Below are 19,938 nucleotides of genomic sequence, written 5' to 3'. Positions count from 1 at the left end.
GTATGCACATACATGAGTAGGGGGAGGGGCAGGAAGAGAGAATCAGTCAAGCCGACTCCCTGCTCAGCTTGCCCTGGCTCAGTCTCAAGACCCATGAGATCATGACCTGAACTGAAACCAAGAGTCAGTGGCTTAACCAATTGGACTACCCAGAAGCCCCACAAAACACAGTTCTAAATTTAGTTTGTTAACTCGCAGGTCTCCATTTTATTTGTGACTTGTGAATGTAGGATGGCATTTCATTAGGGGGTTATCTTTGATCTTCTTAAACCTTCATTAGGCTTAGTTAAGCCTGGATATCTAACTGTTGAAATATTTCAGAAGGAAGCTGGGACCTTTAGAAGCAATTGTGTGTATGAGATTATGAGATCTTGGGAATAGTTGAGAGTTACTCTGAGTGCTCTTAAGCCAGTTACAGAGACCTTTTGGATCACATATTAACTTATGGAGATGTGAAAAGAGTGGCAGCAGAAGAACCACATTAAAAATCAAAACTTAAAGAGAATTGATAGCTGTAGCCCATTGCCTCAGTCTGTTGGCTTAGTCAGTTTACCTATTCATCTTCATTTCTGAGAGAAGTTTGGGGATGTTTCTTATTAGTGAAAGGGAGAAGGGCATAGATACATGTGTCTTAAAGATCTCAAAACAAGATACTGCATATTTATAGTAGAAACTGGGTGAAATAGAGGAAACCAGAAGTTAAATAAATCACTTAACATTTTGGCATATGTGCCTCCTTTTTTCTATCCCTAAGATACACTGATAACATAATTTTTTCTATTTTGAGCATATGTTTTATGATCTGCTTTTCACTTATTATCTGATTAATAAGTCCCCCTGTCATTAAATAGTCTACATAATTTTAAATGGCTGCATAGACTGTCTTCAGTCCTTAAGATGTAGTATGGTTTAACTCATCTCCTATTGTAGGGCATTTAGATTGTTATAAGTATTTTCTACTAATAGAGCATTGAACATCACGGTAGATAAATCTTTCCACTTATTCCTATTTCCTTGGGATAGCTTGCTAGGAAGGGACTGCTGGTCAAACAGTACACATTTAAAAAAAAAATCTCGGGACGCCTGGGTGGCTCAGTTGGTTGGACGACTGCCTTCGGCTCAGGTCATGATCCCGGAGTCCCGGGATCGAGTCCCGCATCGGGCTCTCGGCTTCACGGGGAGTCTGCTTCTCTCTCTGACCTTCTCCTCGCTCATGCTCTGTCTCACTTTCTCTATCTCAAATAAATAAATAAATATTAAAATAATAATAATAATAATAATCTCTGTACCCAACATAAGGCTCCCAATTTACAACTACAAGATCAAGAGTCACATCCTGTACTGACTGAGCCAGCCAGGAGCCCCAGTACCCATTTTTTTTTAAGATTTCATTTATTTATTTGACAGAGAGAGAGATCACAAGTAGGCAGAGAGGCAGACAGAGGGAGAAGGAGAAGCAGGCTCCCCGCCGAGCAGAGAGCCCAATGTGGGGCTCAGTCCCAGGACCCTGAGATTATGACCTGATCCAAAGGCAGAGGCTTAACCACATGACCCCACTGAACCACCCAGGTGCCCCCACCAGTACACTACTGATAGATATAACTGAATTCTTCTCTCACAATACTATATTAAGATTCTGAATGTGGTCAAATTCTTTGTCTTACAGCACTCAAACTTAACTCTGCAGTCAGTAGATATAACCCAGTTGTGTAAAAGGGGAGAAAGAAGTTATTAGTAATTCAAAAAGTATATAGCATCTTTGGGGGGTGGCCTTAAGAAGTACTATTGCAAATTGTACCCATAATGCGAATTGTTATTTGTCAATTCTTATTAAAAAGAGTACTCTATACTCCTTATAAGATACATTAAGTATGTGATTTTATTGTAATGTTTACATCAAAATGAGACTATGTCGTTTCAGTGCTGAGTTTTTTGTATATTGAAATGTTTTCTTTTTTTTTCCCCCTATTTTTAGCCTCATAAAGAAGAGCCTTAACATTTCTCAACAATTACATAGTCAACTGATGTAACAATGGTACTAATATTGGGACGAAGACTAAACAGAGAGGATCTTGGGGTTCGTGATTCCCCAGCAACTAAGCGTAAAGTTTTTGAAATGGACCCTAAATCTCTCACAGGCCATGAGTTTTTTGACTTCTCTTCAGGATCATCCCATGCTGAAAACATACTCCAGATATTCAATGAATTCCGAGACAGCCGCTTATTCACAGATGTCATCATTTGTGTGGAAGGCAAAGAATTTCCTTGCCATAGAGCTGTTCTCTCAGCCTGTAGTAGCTACTTCAGAGCTATGTTTTGTAATGACCACAGAGAAAGCCGAGAAATGTTGGTTGAGATCAATGGTATTTTAGCTGAAGCTATGGAATGTTTTTTGCAGTATGTTTATACTGGAAAGGTAAAGATCACTACAGAGAATGTACAATATCTCTTTGAAACGTCAAGCCTCTTTCAGATTAGTGTTCTCCGTGATGCTTGTGCCAAGTTCTTAGAGGAGCAACTTGATCCTTGTAACTGCTTAGGAATCCAGCGCTTTGCTGATACCCATTCTCTCAAAACACTCTTCACAAAATGCAAGAATTTTGCATTACAGACTTTTGAGGATGTGTCACAGCATGAAGAATTTCTTGAGCTTGACAAAGATGAACTTATTGATTATATTTGTAGTGATGAACTTGTTATTGGTAAAGAGGAAATGGTTTTTGAAGCCGTCATGCGTTGGGTCTATCGTGCTGTTGATCTGAGAAGACCACTGTTACATGAGCTCCTGACACATGTGAGACTCCCTCTGTTGCATCCAAACTACTTTGTCCAAACAGTTGAGGTGGACCAATTGATCCAGAATTCTCCTGAGTGTTATCAGCTGTTGCATGAAGCAAGACGGTACCACATACTTGGGAATGAAATGATGTCTCCAAGGACTAGGCCACGCAGGTGAGAGAACCAATTCTAAAGAACTACAACATAATTAACAAAAGTTTTTATTTTTAAAATATTTTTAAACCTCCTGAGTGAAATCTCAGTGTAGTCATTTATATGCATTGTCTAATTATGGCTTTCCATAATTTAAGATTTGTTTTGGATTACATAAATCATTAAAATTTCTCTCCCCCTCCAAAAAGAATTTTTTTTAAAAAGTCTTTCTCAGTGAAGACTAGATTCAACACTATCATTCTTTGTTATTCTGAGCTGTGAAAGGTTATTGCAGAGTGTCTTCACAACTGTGAACGTCTCAGCATATTTCTGCTTATTTCTCTTAATCTTTGTAGGATCCCAAATAATTCCACTTTTCTTTCTAAAGGGTCTTTTGATATAAAGTAGACTCGGACTCTCTTGTACTGCTTCTGCATATAAAAAACAATTGGCAGGGGTGCCCAGTTGGCTTGATTTCAGCTCAGGTCATGATCTCAGAGTCATGAGATCAAGCACTACATTGGGCTCTGCACTCAGTGGAGAGTCTGCTTGAGATTCTCTCTCTCCCGTCATAGAAGTAAGAAAATCTTTAAAAAAAAAAAAAAAAAAAATCTCAGCGTCCTGGGATCAAGCCCCACATTGAGCCCTGCATCAGGCTCTCTGCTCAGCAAGGAGCCTTCTTCCTGCTCGCTCTCTCTCTCTGCCTGCCTCTCTGCCTACTTGTGATCTCTGTCAAATAAATAAAATCTTAACAACAACAAAACCACACACACACACACGCAATAGGCAAATTCACAGACTTCCTTTTTTCCTAACAGGCAACTTGAAATATAAAGGTGAAGTAAGTAAACTGGTATATATTGAGTGGATTCTTGATGTAAAACCCAGGTTTCAGACCTCTTCTTATTGCCACAGTTACTTAATGTCAATCTTAATTTTTAAATTTTTTTCTGATTATAAAAATTATATCATCATTAGGGAGAATTTGGAAAATATATTTAGAGGTAGGAATTCAATTCAGTATTAGACTTGTATGTTTTTATAGTGCATTATTTCAGTAAAACATTTTAATTTATAAGCTATAGAAAAATAATCATGTTAATACTTGAAGGAATAATATTAAATGTACTATACTGGACTAAGCGAGAAATGGCTATTGTGAGATATATAGTAAAGAATCTTTCAGGATGCCTGGGTGGCTCAGTTGGTTAAGCATCTGCCTTCTGCTCAGGTCATGATTTCAGGGTCCTGGGATCGAGGCTCACATTGGGCTTCTTGCTCAGGAGGGAGCCTGCTTCTCCCTCTGTTTGCTGCTTCCCCTGCTGTGCTTTTTCTTTCATGCTCTCTCTGACAAATAAAATCTTTAAAAAAAAGGGGAGGGAAAAAATAAATAAATAAAAAATAAAAAATAAAAAAATAAAAAAAAGGGGAGGGGACCCTAATATTTTTCTAACAAAGCTAATTTGTTTAAATTGTGGTAAAAAAAAAAATATGGCATAAATTTATTATCTTAATTTTAAAAATTGTGCCACTCAGTAGTGTTAAATATATTCACATTGTTGCAAAACTGGTATTTTTATTTTTTCATATCACCTCCACTTTTCCTATAAATTTATTAGAGCGTAGCTCTCAAACCAAAATTTTAGCTTTGCTTTTGATTATTATTGTTTTGGGATGTGATTAAAAATTCAGCATATGATGAGATGGTATGTCTTTAAAATCTTCACTAGTTTGAATATAGAAAGATGTAATCTGTTTCCTCATATGTAAAGTGAGAATGATAATAAATAGTACTTACCTCACAGGTTCTGCCATTGAAACTTTTTTTTTAAGATTTTATTTACTTATTTGACAGAGAGAGAGAGAGAGAGATCACAGGTAAGCAGAGAGGCAGGCAGAAAGAGAGGGGGAAGCCTGCTCCCTGCTGAGCAGAGCCCGATGTGAGGCTCAATCCTAGGACGCTGAGATCATGACCCAAGCTGAAGGCAGAGGCTTAACCCACTAAGCCACCCTGGCGCCCCTGCCATTGAAACTATTAAGGTACTTATCATCGAAAGTGGTGCATAGAAGTTATTAAAAATTAATAGCTGTTATTATTTATATAGTGTAGTGTAGGTCTGACCCACTTAAGAAAACTCCCAGGGGTGCCTGGTTGGTGTGGTTGGTTAAGCATCCAACCCTTCGTTTCAGTTCAGGTCCTATCTCAGGGTCTTGAGATCAAGGCCTGAGTGGGGCTCCTCTCTTAACTCAGAGTCTGCTTAAGACTCTCTTTCCCTCTCGCTCTACTCCCCCACCTCACTTGTGTGCTCACATGCATGGGCACATGTGCACTCGCTCTCAAATAAATAAATAAATCTGTAAAGAAAACTCACAGTACTTGACAGTCTGAACTTTTTTTTAAGATAGATTTATTTATTTATTTGACACAGAGAGGTCACAAATAGGCAGAGAGGGAGGCAGAGAGCGGGCGGGGGGGGGGGGAGCAGGCTCCCTGCTGAGCAGAGAGCCGAATATGGGCCTTGATTCCCAAGACCCTGAGATCATGACCTGAGCCAAAAGCAGAGGCTTAACCTATGAGCCACCCAGGCACCCAACAATCTAAACTTTTTATATATTAGATAAAATATTGTGTAATTATTATTATAAAAAATTATTACTTCTTTGTATTAAGGTTAGAGCACATTTTTTTCTTCAAAGTCAACTGACTTTAGTGAAAAATAATAATTGCTTTGTAAGAAAGAAATGTATTTGACTCTTTTTTTAATTTATTTTTTTTATTTTTTATAAACATATAATATATTTTTATCCCCAGGGGTACAGGTATGTGAATCGCCAGGTTTACACACTTCACAGCACTCACCGTAGCACATACCCTCCCTAATGTCCATAAACCCACCCACCCTCTCCCAATCCCCCCTCCCCCCATCAACCCTCAGTTTGTTTTGTGAGATTAAGAGTCACTTAAGGTTTTTGACTCTGTTTTTTAACAAAGGACAAAAAAAACAATTTTATTATATAAATATACTAATTTTTTTAAGTTTTTTTTTAATAAAGATTTTTATTCATTCGACAGAGATCACAAGTAGGCAGAGAGGCAGCAGAGATGGGGGGAAGCAGGCTCCCCACTGTGCAGAGAGCCCGATGAGGGGCTTGATCCCAGGACCCTGATCATGACCTGAGCAGAAAGCAGAGGCTTAACCCACTGGGCCACCCAGGTGCCCCAGTTGTTTTTGTTGTTTTTTTTAAGGGCTATTAAGAAGCATGGGCTGACCTTAAAAATGTGAAAGAACAGAGTTTGTTTGTTTGTTTTAAAGATTCTGTTTATTTATTTGACAGAGACACCCTGAGAGGGGCAACAGAAAGAGGGAGAGTGGGAGAGGGAGAAGCAGGCTTCCCACTGAGCAGGGAGCCCAGTGCAAGGCTCTATCCCAGGATACTGGGATCATGACCTGAGCCAGAAGAATGCTGAACAGGAGGTGTCTGGATGGCTCAGTCATTCAGTTAAGCTCTGCCTTCAGCTCAGGTCATGATCTCAGATACCTGAGATCAAGTCCCACATGGGGCTTCCTGTTCAGCAGGGAGTCTGCTTTTCCCTCTGCCCCTTCCTCCTGCTCACTCTGCTCTCATGCTCTCTCTCAAATAAATAAAATCTTTAAAAAAAAAAAAAAAGTTGAACAGTTTTGGGGCTCTCCTAGAACTTTTCTGGAAACACAGTATCCTTCTAAGGGGAAAAGTGTGTGTTTTCAAACAGATTTGTCCCCTTTTAGCAGACAGAACGGCTTTGGGTCAAATAGGGCTAATAATAACTTTCCAGCATCTGTCTCCTATATATGTACAGGATTAGAATTAGGAATGAAAGGATGTATATTGTAAAATCAAGTAAGTTATTATTAACATTATTTATAAAAATATGACCTAAGTGAAATCAGATTGCCCTCTAAAGGTAATTAGGCTTAGATAATACAGAGATAATTTTCTACTGTGCTTAATTATTTGATTTGTAAACATGTATTTTACATCCAGTTTTTAAGAGAGCCAATCCATTTCATACAGTGAAGCACATCTTTATATAAGATTTCGATGTTATCTTTCTTTAGGAGGCAAATAAGAAAAAAACTATAGTTATATTGAGCTTGCAGATTGTTGTGAATATAATAAAAGGTATTTATTTTATGTAGGCATTGCATAAGGAATATAAAGATAAATCCTTTGTTTTATAACTCTTATCATCACCTTCTGTTCCTTATATTCCTTCACTTACCTGTTACTGCATATTAGTACCAGTCACTAGGAATTTCATTATCTGAACAATGTGTATTGTTTGTCAGGTTCTCATCTTTCTGAGAAATTCCAAACTTCTTTGAAAGAGAAGTGATATCTCCACTTCAATTGTAGTTCATTCCTCTGCTTCCCCTCCAGTCACTTAGCTGAAACTCCTCTCAATCAGGCCATCACTGACCTTCTATTTGTTATTTGTTAGCCTCTTTTCAGTCTTTATTCACCTTGATCTCACTTTAGGATTTGACTTTATCAGTTGCTTTACTTTTTCTTGAAAGTCCTCCCTTAGCTTCTGGAACACCATTTCCTCATGGTCCTCTTCAACTGCTCTTTTTCCCATTTGATCGTTCCTTCTCTGTCTGGCCTTTGAAATGTTGATAGTCCCCTCAGTTCACACCTCTCTGTCTTGCCTTATATCCCATCTTCCTAGGTGATCTCTTTTTTTCTCTTGATTTTAATTACCATACATGTTATTGGCTATCAGACCTAGAACTCTAGCCCAGACTTTCTCTTTCATTTATTCATCCATTCATTCAGCCAGTTTTTAAAAATTTATTTGTTTGTTTATTTTTACCTCAGGACACATCTTTAAAACAATAACATAGGCTAAATAACATCCCGCTTGAAGTTAGTAATATTTCTTTCATATTAACTAATACCCAATCTGTATTCATATTTCCCCAGTCTTTTCCAAACTGTTCTTTAATGAACCTTGATCCAATTTAGTACCACTTATTGCATCTGGTTATTCCCATGAAGTCTCTAAATCCAGAACAGTTTTTTTTTTTTTCCCCATGATTTTAACTTGTTGATGGGGAAGTTGTCCAGAAAAATAGTCCACCTTCTATATTAGGTTGCTGCCTTACACTGTCACTTAACTAAATTTAGCTGTGTTTTCTGAAAACTGGAAGTTAGCTCTATAAGCTTCCATTTAATAGAGACAAGTTAAATATTTTTGGCTAGAATTCATCCTAGGTAATGTGTATATTGTATTGCATTACATTAGAAGATACACCATATCTGGTGGTCCCACCATTAGTGATACAAAGATTAACTCTGGATTAGGGTGATAACAGCTTGCTACCACCACTGTTAATTAGGTTATAGTCCTCACATCAGCCAGTATTTCTTCACTGTTTATCCTGTGCCGAGTGTTCTCCACAGTTCAATCCATACTGAATATTCTACCTATACATACCCACGTGTCTCTTAAATAAGAGAGAAAACCTCAACATACGTTAAAAAAACAGAGTATGGGCGCCTGGGTGGCTCAGTGGGTTAAGCCACTGCCTTCGGCTCAGGTCATGATTTCAGGGTCCTGGGATCGAGGCCCACATCGGGCTCTCTGCTCAGCAGGGAGCCTGCTTCCCTCTCTCTCTCTCTGCCTGCCTGTCTACTTGTGATCTCTCTCTGTCAAATAAATAAATAAATAAAATCTTTAAAAAAAAAAACAGTATGAGTGATGCCTGGGTGGCTCGGTTGTTAAGGGTCTGCCTTCGGCTCAGGTCATGATCCCAGGGTCCTGGGAGTGAGCCCCGCATCAGACTCCCTGCTTGGCAGGAAGCCTGCTTCTCCCTCCCCCACTCCCCCTGCTGTGTTCCCTTTCTCGCTATGTCTCTGTCAAATAAATAGATAAAATCTTTTTAAAAAGAAAAAAAACAGGGTATGGTAGCGATTACCTAGAAACAGGATATGGGCTGATCTAAGAGCACAAAAGCTTTGGTAATCTGCACTCTCAGTTGTAAACCCTCAGGAGAAAAAACAGTAGAAATCAATCATAGGAGCAAATCTTACGAATACTTGTCTTTTGATTAATATATATTATGCAACTTTAAATCTCTGTACTACTACATGATGACTATTTTTAAATAAATGGCGAGTAGAAGTACCATGATGTGTTCAGAGTACTGGCTTCAGAATCAGGTCTGGACTGGGATGTGGCTCCATACAAATAGTTAATACCACGACCTTAGACAAAACATTTTAACTTCTGTATCAATTTTCTCACCTGCAAAATTAAGCATAATACCACCTTGTAAGATTGTGAGGATTGGAAATACAATATGAAAAGTATATAACCTAGTATTTCACACAAAAATGCACAGTAAAAATTTTTGCTGGTTTCATAAAGAAAATAATCAAAATAGATTGTAAATTTGTGCTCTACTTTTACAGAATAGGAAATTTGGTTTGAAAGATATGCTTGATATCGAATGGTTTATTTTAAGAATAATTTATTCAGTTCTATGGGAAAAAAATGATGCTCTTTGCCACATTCCATTGAGCAACAGAGATAACTAAGATTTAATAAGCTTGTCATTTTGAGGTACTTTTCTAATACTTCCTACTACCTCTTGTCTAACAGTTACTGTATAATGAAAATTAAGTCCATAAGGAAGACAAAGCTCAAGTTCCTATTGAAAACCAGTAAGAACATGAAGATTATAATTAAGATTTTTTTTTTTTAAGATTTTATTTATTTATTTGACGGGAGAAAGAGAGCACAAGCAGGGGGAGTGGCAGGGAGAAGGAGAAGCAGCTCCTGCTGAACAGAGAGCCTGAGATCTCAAGACCTAAGCCAAAGGCAGATGCATAACCAGCTGAACTATCCAGGTGTCATTCATTTTTATTCTTAACTCAAACATTTTTCATGAACATATACATATAAGTTTCCCTCTACCTGATCCCTGATACATCAGTTCTAGCCAAAGGATACCACTGTTACCAGTTTCTTGAACTCTTTGAAAATATTCTTTGTGTGTATATATTATGTGTGTGTGTGTATACGCACACATTCCTCCCTGCTTCTCTTTATACACTCAGTTCTGCACCTTGTTTTTTTGTTTTTTTTTTTTTTAAGACTTTATTTATTTATTTGACAGAGAGAAATCACAAGTAGACAGAGAGGCAGGCAGAGAGAGAGAGAGGGAAGCAGGCTCCCTGCCAAGCAGAGAGCCCGATGCGGGACTCGATCCCAGGACCCTGAGATCATGACCTGAGCCGAAGGCAGCGGCTTAACCCACTGAGCCACCCAGGCGCCCTGCACCTTGTTTTTTTCATTTATAAGTATCTTGGAGATTATTCCACATCGACACATACAGATCTTTAAGCCAGTCTGTTCACCATATTCTTTTACTATGGACAAATCACTAAGTGGGAAGTCAAAGTTTTCAAGGGTTGTTTTGCAAGCATGGAATCCAAACAAAGGGAATTAGTAGATCTTTAGAACTGGAGTCCTCTCAGCTAGTACAGCTTAAGGAAGTCTCACCCACCATAAAAATATTCTTACCAAAGAACCAGTAATGTTCAGGTTAGCTAAGCTAAGATTCTTTCCCTTAAGCAAGAACTTGAATGGGCACAAGAGATGTTTGTTCTTGTAAGACCTTCTGTGATTACTTTTTCATTCATTTACTTATTGCTTTTGTGATTAACCAGTCCCTCTTTTGATATATAGTTTTCTTTATTTTTATTTTTTTTAAATTTTTATTTATTTATTTGGCAGAGAGAGATCACAAGTAGGCAGAGAGGCAGGCAGGGTGTGGGAAGAAGCAGGCTTCCTGCTGAGCAGAGAGCCTGACTCCGGACTCGATCCCAGGACCCTGGGATCATGACCTGAGCCGAAGGCAGCGGCTTAACCCACTGAACCACTCAGGTGCCCCTAGTTCTTTCTTTAGATATATTAATTAATACATTAAGTTTAGTAACTGTCATATCGTACAGACTAGAGAGCCATGTGTCTCTCTGTCGAAGGGCTTCAAGTCTCATATCTCTATTCTAGTTAATTAATTTGTTTGATGGCTCAGTTTTCAGATATTTTTGAGTCTTGGAATGGTGAATAGATTATATTACTAATATCATTCCTTTCTTTCTTCCAGTTTCCTGCTATATGGAAACAATGGCTTTCCTATTGTGCTTTTTAAATACATTCAGTTATTCTTCCATTAGCCATTAACCATTCCCAGTGACCCCTTTTATTGATGAGAATGAGTTTGGCCTGTCTCTGGCATAGATAATAACTGAGTCTGTTATTTCATCCAACAAGTCCTGTATTTTGCCTTTTGAGATTTTTTTTTTTAGATTTTTAAAATTCATTTATTAGCACAAAGGGGGAGGGCCAGAGGGAGAGAATTATTTTAAATCTTTCACATAAATCAAAGAATGTAATCTTTTAATTTGATCTTTTCTTTAATTCATGATAAAAAAGGATGGTGATTTTTTTAAAAAACAATACTTGTCATAGTAAAAAAAAAAAAAAAAAGATAATTTAGTTGTAATACATAATACTTTCCCAGGAACAAATGGTAAAATTTAATACTAAAACAGCAGATATTTTTTATTTTATCACGGCAGAATCAGGATTTTCACTTTAAAGCATTAATAAAATAAATGTTCACTCCAAAAAATAGATTGAACTAGGGTATCCAGACTTTTATTCATCCTGTATTATCTTGACTGCCTTTTTGTTCCAATTGCCATTATTAGCTGGAATAACACATTTCCTTCAAGGCGGTCATCTCCCTGCCTTAGATAAAAGTTTTTCCAACCTCACGAAATAAAGAATAACTTCTAAGAAAGATTTATTTATTTTAGAGAGAGAGCCCTCATGCAAGCATGAAGAGGGGCAGAGGGAGAGAAACTCAAGCAGACTCCCCAGTGATCTGGGAGCGCAGTGTAGGGCTTGATCCCACAACCCTGAGATCATGACCTGAGCCAAAACCAGGAGTCAGTCATTTAACCAACTGAGCCAACCCAGGCATCCCTAAAAATAACTTTTGGTGTATTCACAGTCTTTAATGAAAACACCAGGCTTGTCTTCAATTAAGTTAAAAACCATTTGGTTGCAAGTAAGACCTTTAGTACAGGCAAAACTACCAGTTTATTGATCTTTTCAGATAAAAACACATTTCCAGTAGACACTGAAAAGATCCTTTATTTAGTGGGGCTACTTGTTTTAGTCATTAGTTTTTGGTGCTATTCTCTCTTCTTATTCAAAAGTACAAAAATAGACAACATATGTTTATTAGGCTAAGAAGTGTTAAAAAAAAGCTAGCAAGTTTAAGCAAAGAGAAGCTATAACATAAATCAAATGTGGGACAGCTGAGTGGCTTAGTTGATTAAGTGTCTGACTCTTGGTTTTGACTTAGGTTGTGATCTCAGGGTTTTGAGATTGAGCCCCATATTGAGCCTGATGCTGGGTGTGGAGCCTGCTTAAGATTCTCTCTCTCTCTGACCTTCCCCTCCCCCCAATCTGTGATGCCCCTTTGCTCTCTCTCTGTCTCTTCAGAAAAGAAAAAAGTAAAAATGTTATAAGGAAAGTGTATAAAACACAATTCTTATAATATAGTTACCTTGATTTCATATTAAAATAACTGGGAGTCGTTGAACCCTAGTGACAGTATTAAGTAACTTTTGATCAGTCAATAAGTAAGGCTTTGAGGAAAATCACCTGGATTTGTTTTAGAGGTATTTCAAGTATAATTTTAAGAAACGATAATTTTAGGAAGTGATACTTTTATGAAAAGGATAAGTTAGTTGTACCAAGTATCTGGTGTTACTCTTGATTTACTTTAATAGTTTCTTTATGGAACTAATGTGGAAAATAGTATTGATAATATTTCAGTTCTTCTGATGATGTCTTACTATATACTAGATTAGGGTTATATGATTTGCTAGGCTCCTAAAAGTAATTTTTATTATATCTGTGAATACAATTCTTTTCTACAATACATTTTTCTGATTTTGTAAAGGAAAAGTATGCCTGGCCTGGAACAGGTAAATGATTATTAGTTGGAAAAGCTATGAGTAAATGTAGCTAGAATATAGTATCTTTGTTAAAGTGACGTACCAGTATTGCTTAATTTTTTTTTCTAATGTAATTGTGAAACATCATACTGACTAAAACTACAAATTAGCGTTCCAATGTGGTCTTTTTTCCTTCCACATTTAAGTTAAGAGAAGAGGGATTGTTAGCATTTTGTATCATGAGATTAAAATTGTAACAACCATAAAATGTAGTTACAGGACCTTTTTCATTTCAGTTATATTTGTGAAAAAATATAAAAGTCAAATAATTTTAAAATTACAAGCTTTCTATTGAGCCTTATGAGTAACAACAAAAAACTTGAATAAGCTTTTAGTTTTTCCTGTATCTAAACAGGAAATTTTTTTTAAAGATTTTACTTATTTATTTGACAGAGAGAGAGAGACAGCGATAGAGGGAATACAAGCAAGGGGCGTGGGAGAGGGAGAAGCATAATCCCAGACCCTCGGATTATGACATGAGCCAAAGGCAGACAACTTAACAACTGAGCCACCCAAGCACCCCAACAACAAATTTTTTTAAGGTTTTTTTTTTTGTTTTTTGTTTTTTGTTTTTTTAAGATTTCTATTTATTTATTTGACACAGGGAGAGATCACAAGTAGACAGAGAGGGGGAAGCAGGCTCCCTGCTGAGCAGAGAGCGGGATGTGGTGCTCGATCCCAGGACCCTGAGACCATGACCTGAGCTGAAGGCAGAGGCTTAACCCTCTGAGCCACCCAGGTGCCCCTAAAGGTTTATTTATTTATTTATTTATTTATTTATTTGACAGAGAGAGAAAGAAAGCACAAGGAGGGGGAGGGGCAGGCAGAGGGTCCACAGAGCAGGGAACCCAATCGGAGCTCAATCCTAGGACCCTGAGATCATGACCTGAGCTGAAGGCATAACCACCTAAGCCACCCAGGCGCCCTGTATCTAAAATTTAAACTACAAAATAAAAGAAGTCCATGATTACCATAAACCTTAGGATTCTCTTCATGCTGTAAATGTTTTTTCCACTCTGAAAGTAGAACATGCTCATTATCATTGTGGAAATTTGTGTTGATAGAAAGAAAGAAGCCACGCTATCCAGAGTTAACCATCATTAGCCTTTGGTGGTATGGGTATATTCTTTCCACACACATTTTTTACATAGTATTGATGAGACCTTCAGTACAGTTTTTGGTCTTGCTTTTTTTCCTTTAACATTCTTTGTCATAAACTGTTAACACTTTGATTGCTCAGTGTTTTGATTTGGATTGCTTTAATGTACTTAACTTTAAAAAACTATTTTAAGAAATAGTTCCAAGCAAATACATATACTTCTTTAAAAGGTACTTAGATTATAATATGAATTAGTTTTTTTAGAACTAGCAATCCGGGGTGCTTGGGTGACTCAGTATGTTAAGCATCTGACTTCAGCTCAGATCATGATTGCGGGGTCTTAAATCAAGCCCCTGCATTGGGCTCCCAGATAAGCAGGGAGTCTGCTTGTCCCTTTCCCTCTATGCCTCCTCCTATTCTTGTTCTTTCTCTTAAATAAATAAATAAAATCTTAAAAAAAAAAAAAAAAAAGGACTAGCAAGCTTATGAAAAATCACCATTTTTCTTCATGATCTTACCTTAGTATGGCTGCACACATCTGAATTACTACAAAACTACCTTTGGAAGTCATCTTTACTATTACCAGGATTCCAGTTGAGTTAGGTAGGATTTTTGGACTGCTTTGTAATTTTTAAGGCAAAACTGATAGAAAAAAATACCCATAGAAATTTTCTGTGGAAAACGACATCACTAAATCCCTTGCAAATGTCTCTCAAGGTCTCTCAAAATGTCTCTCAAAATCCTTCTCAAAGTCTTTGGCAGCCTGTGTTATGTGGCACGTGCTCAGGGAATAAACAACTGTTTACTTTCTACTTTCTTTACATTCATGTATATTTTTAGAGTTTTCAACAATCTTGAGTGTATTTTATTATTTATATATTCTTATAATAATTGTTTTAGGTCAACTGGCTATTCTGAGGTGATAGTTGTCGTTGGAGGCTGTGAACGGGTTGGAGGATTTAATCTTCCATACACCGAGTGCTATGATCCTGTGACAGGGGAATGGAAGTCTTTGGCTAAGCTTCCGGAATTTACCAAATCAGAGTATGCAGTCTGTGCTCTAAGAAATGACATTCTTGTTTCAGGTAAATAAAAATTATTATTACTGTAGCTACTTTTTAAAAAAAAATTTTAAGTTTTTTTATAAACATATAATGTTATTATTAGCCCCAGGGGTACAGGTCTGTGAATCGCCAGGTTTACACAATTCACAGCACTCACCATAGCACATACCCTTCCCAATGTCCATAACCCCACCACCCTCTCCCTGCCCCCATGCCCCCACCCCAGTTTGTTTTGTGACATTAAGAGTCTCTTATGGTTTTTCTCTCTCCCAATCCCATCTTGTTCCATTTATTCTTTTCCTACCCCTCAAACCCCACACGTTGCATCTCAACTTCCTCATATCAGGGAGATCAGATGGTAGTTGTCTTTCTCTGATTGACCTATTTCGCACTGTAGCTACTTTTAATTTGAACACAGCTTGGCTATTTTAAACAAATAGTAGTGTCTCAGAAGAAAACCATGAAAGTGAATAGGCCCGCTTTCAGCAGATCAGTTTATACAACAAATAAAGCTGGGAATGACTTTTTCTCTTAAAAACAGGCTCAGGATGATCCAGAATGATTTATAAACAATCCACCAGAAAAATGCCTTTAATTGTCATATTTTAAGTGCTCTCAAATGCATATGGGATATGGCATAATTTTTAAAACTTGAACACGTTAACTTTGTTTTAAAGTACACTGTGAAGTATGCAAAGTGAAACTTACTCATAGAATTAATTAAGAAAAAAAAAGCAAAAAAAAAAAAAAAAAAAAGAATTAAGCATTTCTGATCCAACCAAGTTTTCTGAAATTCTCACCAAAGTTTATGAAATAGGTTTTTCCTTAAAATTCTTAACTTGTAATTCTTTTATGTTGATGTTATATCTAAAATCTGAGACAATGAAATGACAGACTTATACAGAGTATAACTGCATTATCTTTGGTCCTGAGTCATTTATTTGGTTAATAATTTTACCAGCTTTGGAGTTACTCTATTACTACATGTTACACAATTTAACAAGACATAATTCATTTTGTATAGTGGCATGCTTTTGAATAAATGGGTGATTTTTTTAAATCTTTTTTAAATAATTCTGTTGTTTGGGTGCTTCTGATGTGTGATTCAAATTAATAGCCTTATACATTTGTAAAACTTGTATTTTGCATTTTATTACTTAGGGCCTATGATTCTCAAGATAATAATCGGCAAGGTTTAAATCTACTCTGTAGAACTATTTTCATTAAGCTTTAAGAGGGTCATTCTTTCATTCATTGAACTAAATTCACAAATTCTTAGATGGGGTAAATAAATCCTATATTATAATTATCTATGCCTTGAGCATAAATCCCTTGATGACATACATACTGTGTATACGTTGTTTTGCATTTAAAGGTGGAAGAATCAATGGCCGTGATGTGTGGATTTATAACTCACAGTTGAATATTTGGATCAGAGTTGCTTCTCTAAATAAAGGCAGATGGCGTCACAAAATGGCTGTCCTCCTTGGTAAAGTAAGAGAAACTATTTTTTATTACTATTGCTGGCACATTTCCAAAATAAATACCACAGTTAAATCCTTCATCTTACTCAGTCTCAGGGTATTTTGGATTCAAATTGTATTTCCTTCCATTTCTAACCTCAATAGATAAACTGAAGATATAAACAATTTGACACTGTACTTTTGAATGGATATTTTGTTCTCCCAATTTGGAATTTGTGGCAGTGCAGCACATTTCTCTTTTCATGCTCCATTGGAGTCTGAAAGCTTAAGAAGCATTGGAAAATAAAGGAGTTACATCAAGTACAAAAACAGGCCAATGTCTAATCCAAGCAATCTTTTTCCCTTTACTGACTTTGGCAGTCAGGCAAAGATATATTTACCTAGACTGATGTTATTTTATCTTTTTTCTTTATACAAGTTAGGGACAAAACAAATTTAAAATAGTGTTAAGATAAATTCACCAGTGTATTTTAAAGAAAATTGATTATTGACTGTGGCTAATAAATATTTTAAATACATAATTTGGGGGGGTGCCCAAGTGGCTCAATTAGTTAAGCATCTGACTCTTGATCTCAGCTCCAGCCTTGATCTCACAGTTCAAGCCCCATGTTGGGTTCCATGCTGGTTGTGGAGGGTACTTTAAAAAACAAATAAATAATTATATGTTGGTTCTGAGCCATTCTCTGTCCTTAGGAACTTGAGAAACACTTGTAGACCTGTGGTTTCCAAGCTTTTTAAAAGCAGCTACATCCTTTTTAAAGTTAAAAAGTTAAATCTAACATAAAAACCCATTATGTAGAACAGATAAAAATACAGCAGCATATACCAAGAACCCTTTAGCTTTTCTTTGCCTCCATCTCTATTAGCTCCTTCAAAGCTATCTTATATTAATAAGCAATCTGAATAAAAGCAGTATACTTGCTTGCATGTGTATTTCTGACTGGTTCCCTGATACCCCCTTCTAAAAAGATTGCTACCTCTTGGGCCCTCATGTGGAGACATTTTAGAGTCACCGATGAGAAAACAGAGCTGCCCTAATAGAAACAGAGATGGTGTAGGAACCCTTCCCACTCAGCCTGGTCCCCTCCCCCTATTTCCCCATAGAGCCTGCTTGAAATTTCTATACTACAGAATATTAAGAGTGTCTCAAAGCACAGCTGGAAAGCTAACTTCCTAAGGCTATTGTGCTGCTGCTCTCGACAAGGTCACTGAAATAATGGGGACCTTGAGATAGATATAATAGAAATAAACTAATTCTGATTGGCTATTTTCTGAAATCACTAGTTTGTCAGTAATTGCTATATAGTTTTGGTAGCCATCCTTCAAGAATGATAAAATATTACTGAAAGGGGCAGCTAAAATATTGAAGTGGTTGGAAAGAGAAGAGATCTGACTAAAAAAAATTGTAATTATTTAGTCTGAAAGTACAAAGGCAAATGCAAATGATGGATGTCTCAAATATCATGTATGGATTGGCGAACATAGATTTATTTGACAAATGTTAGTATACTTGACTTGAAGTTACCTAAAACTTAGAAGTAATAAATCAAGACATGAAAGGAATCTTTCATACCTTAAAAAGTAAGTACTCACGTCATGGAAACTGTTACCCTAAAAAATTACAATATAAATTGAATTCAAACCTATAAAAGTATTTAAATTTATAAATGGTTTCTATTAAGAAAACCTAGGTAAGATGATTTGGAATAGAGAATCTAAGAGTAGGAAAGAATCTTAGAGAAAATTTTGTATAACTTTTGCAGTTTTTAAAGAAACCTAATTCAGAGAAATCAAGTCACTTGCCTAAGGTTACACAGAAAGTAATAAAGCAGGAGCAAAGCAAAAGTTCAAGATTTTCTTAATCTAGAGTACTTTCATCTTGGTGCTCACAACATATATTTTTAATTTATGAATGCAAGAGAATGGTAAAAAAATTAATCCTCAAAATTATATTATGTGATAGGTACTATTACTGTCTACATTTTTATTGAGGAAATGAAAACTGACTCTCAGAGGATAAGTAAACTGCCCAAGATTTACATTTCATAGCAGTGCTAGATACTGAACCCTGCTTCTACTAACTTCAAAGCCATGCCCTTAATTGCTACATTGTGCCACAGTTTCCATATACTCTTCCAGCTGGGTGACTTTGAGTTGTTACTTAACCTCTCTGAACCTCCTAGTGTTGGGAGAACAAACCCACCAAGAGATCATTTTAACATAATATGAGAAGTGCAGCCTTGAAATACAAAATAGCATTGGCTGTTCTAGAAATTTGGAGGCATACAGAAAGATAAATTGTGAACAGACTTGAATGTAGGTGTATAAGGTTTGGCCTTGACCACTTAGGCATCTGTTGCTGAACTATTAAAGGAGTTGATGAAGTATTTAGGAAGATTAATCTGTGGTTGATGGAGCACAAGAGTGGAGACCAGGAGATTAATTGAGAAGTACAAAATGGTATGGATCCTGAAGTAGGATAGTGGCAGTAAGAAACAAAAGGGACAGATGTGGGATGCTGTAAAAGAAGACTCAGTGGGACTTAATAGTTACTTCATATGGAGGGAAGAGTTGATAATGACTGTCGATTAAAGGAATTGTGGATGTTAAACTGAAGAACCTCGCTTAAGTTAAAAGTTTCTTTCTTTTTTTCTTTTAACGATTTTATTTATTTATTTGACAGAGAGGGAAATCACAAGTAGGCAGAGAGAGGGGGAAGCAGGCTCCCTGCTAAGCAGAGAGCCTGATGTGGGGCTTGATCCCAGGACCCTGGGATCATGACCTGAGCCAGAGGCAGAAGCTTTAACCCACTGTTAAAACTTTTAACCCAAGTTAAAAGTTTCTTATGTATCTCATTCTTCTTTTTTTTTTATATATATTTTATTTATTTATTTGACAGAGAGAGATCACAAGTAGGCAGAGAGGCAGGCAGAGAGAGAGAGGAGGAAGCAGGCTCCCTGCTGAGCAGAGAGCCCGATGCGGGACTCGATCCCAGGACCCTGAGATCATGACCTGAGCCGAAGGCAGCGGCTTAACCCACTGAGCCACCCAGGCACCCCACGTATCTCATTATTCTTAATGGATTATCTACATATAGGTCATTTAATAAATGACTTGTTGATTAGTTCAGCTGTCACATAAAGATTAATATGTCTGCCTTCCTTAGATTTGTGGAAGCCTTTTGAAATATATAGTATAGAGTTAATTGTGTGGTAGATACTTTGCTAAGCACACTTGATACTAAAATGAAAAACAAGATAGGCACTGCCTTCATTGGTCT

General features: G+C 36.8%; 1 protein-coding gene across 4 annotated transcripts in view; it reads left to right on the top strand.

Annotated features, from left to right (window-relative positions):
• Window positions 1-19,938, top strand: part of KLHL24 (kelch like family member 24) — a 48,414-nt gene that overhangs the window by 13,747 nt on the left and 14,729 nt on the right. For all 4 annotated transcript variants that reach the window (XM_059391450.1, XM_059391448.1, XM_059391447.1 and 1 more), the window contains 3 exons: window positions 1,976-2,952; window positions 15,011-15,195; window positions 16,550-16,668. In XM_059391450.1, the coding sequence (XP_059247433.1) occupies window positions 2,033-2,952; window positions 15,011-15,195; window positions 16,550-16,668 (1,224 nt within the window). In that variant the 5' untranslated portion in view covers window positions 1,976-2,032. The remainder of the gene's footprint in view (window positions 1-1,975; window positions 2,953-15,010; window positions 15,196-16,549; window positions 16,669-19,938) is intronic.

The sequence above is a fragment of the Mustela nigripes genome, chromosome 2 (genome assembly GCF_022355385.1).
Source record: "Mustela nigripes isolate SB6536 chromosome 2, MUSNIG.SB6536, whole genome shotgun sequence".
Taxonomy (NCBI): Eukaryota; Metazoa; Chordata; class Mammalia; order Carnivora; family Mustelidae; genus Mustela; species Mustela nigripes.
The sequence above is the reverse complement of the archived record's forward strand: the minus strand, read 5'-3'. Positions and strand labels throughout refer to the sequence as shown.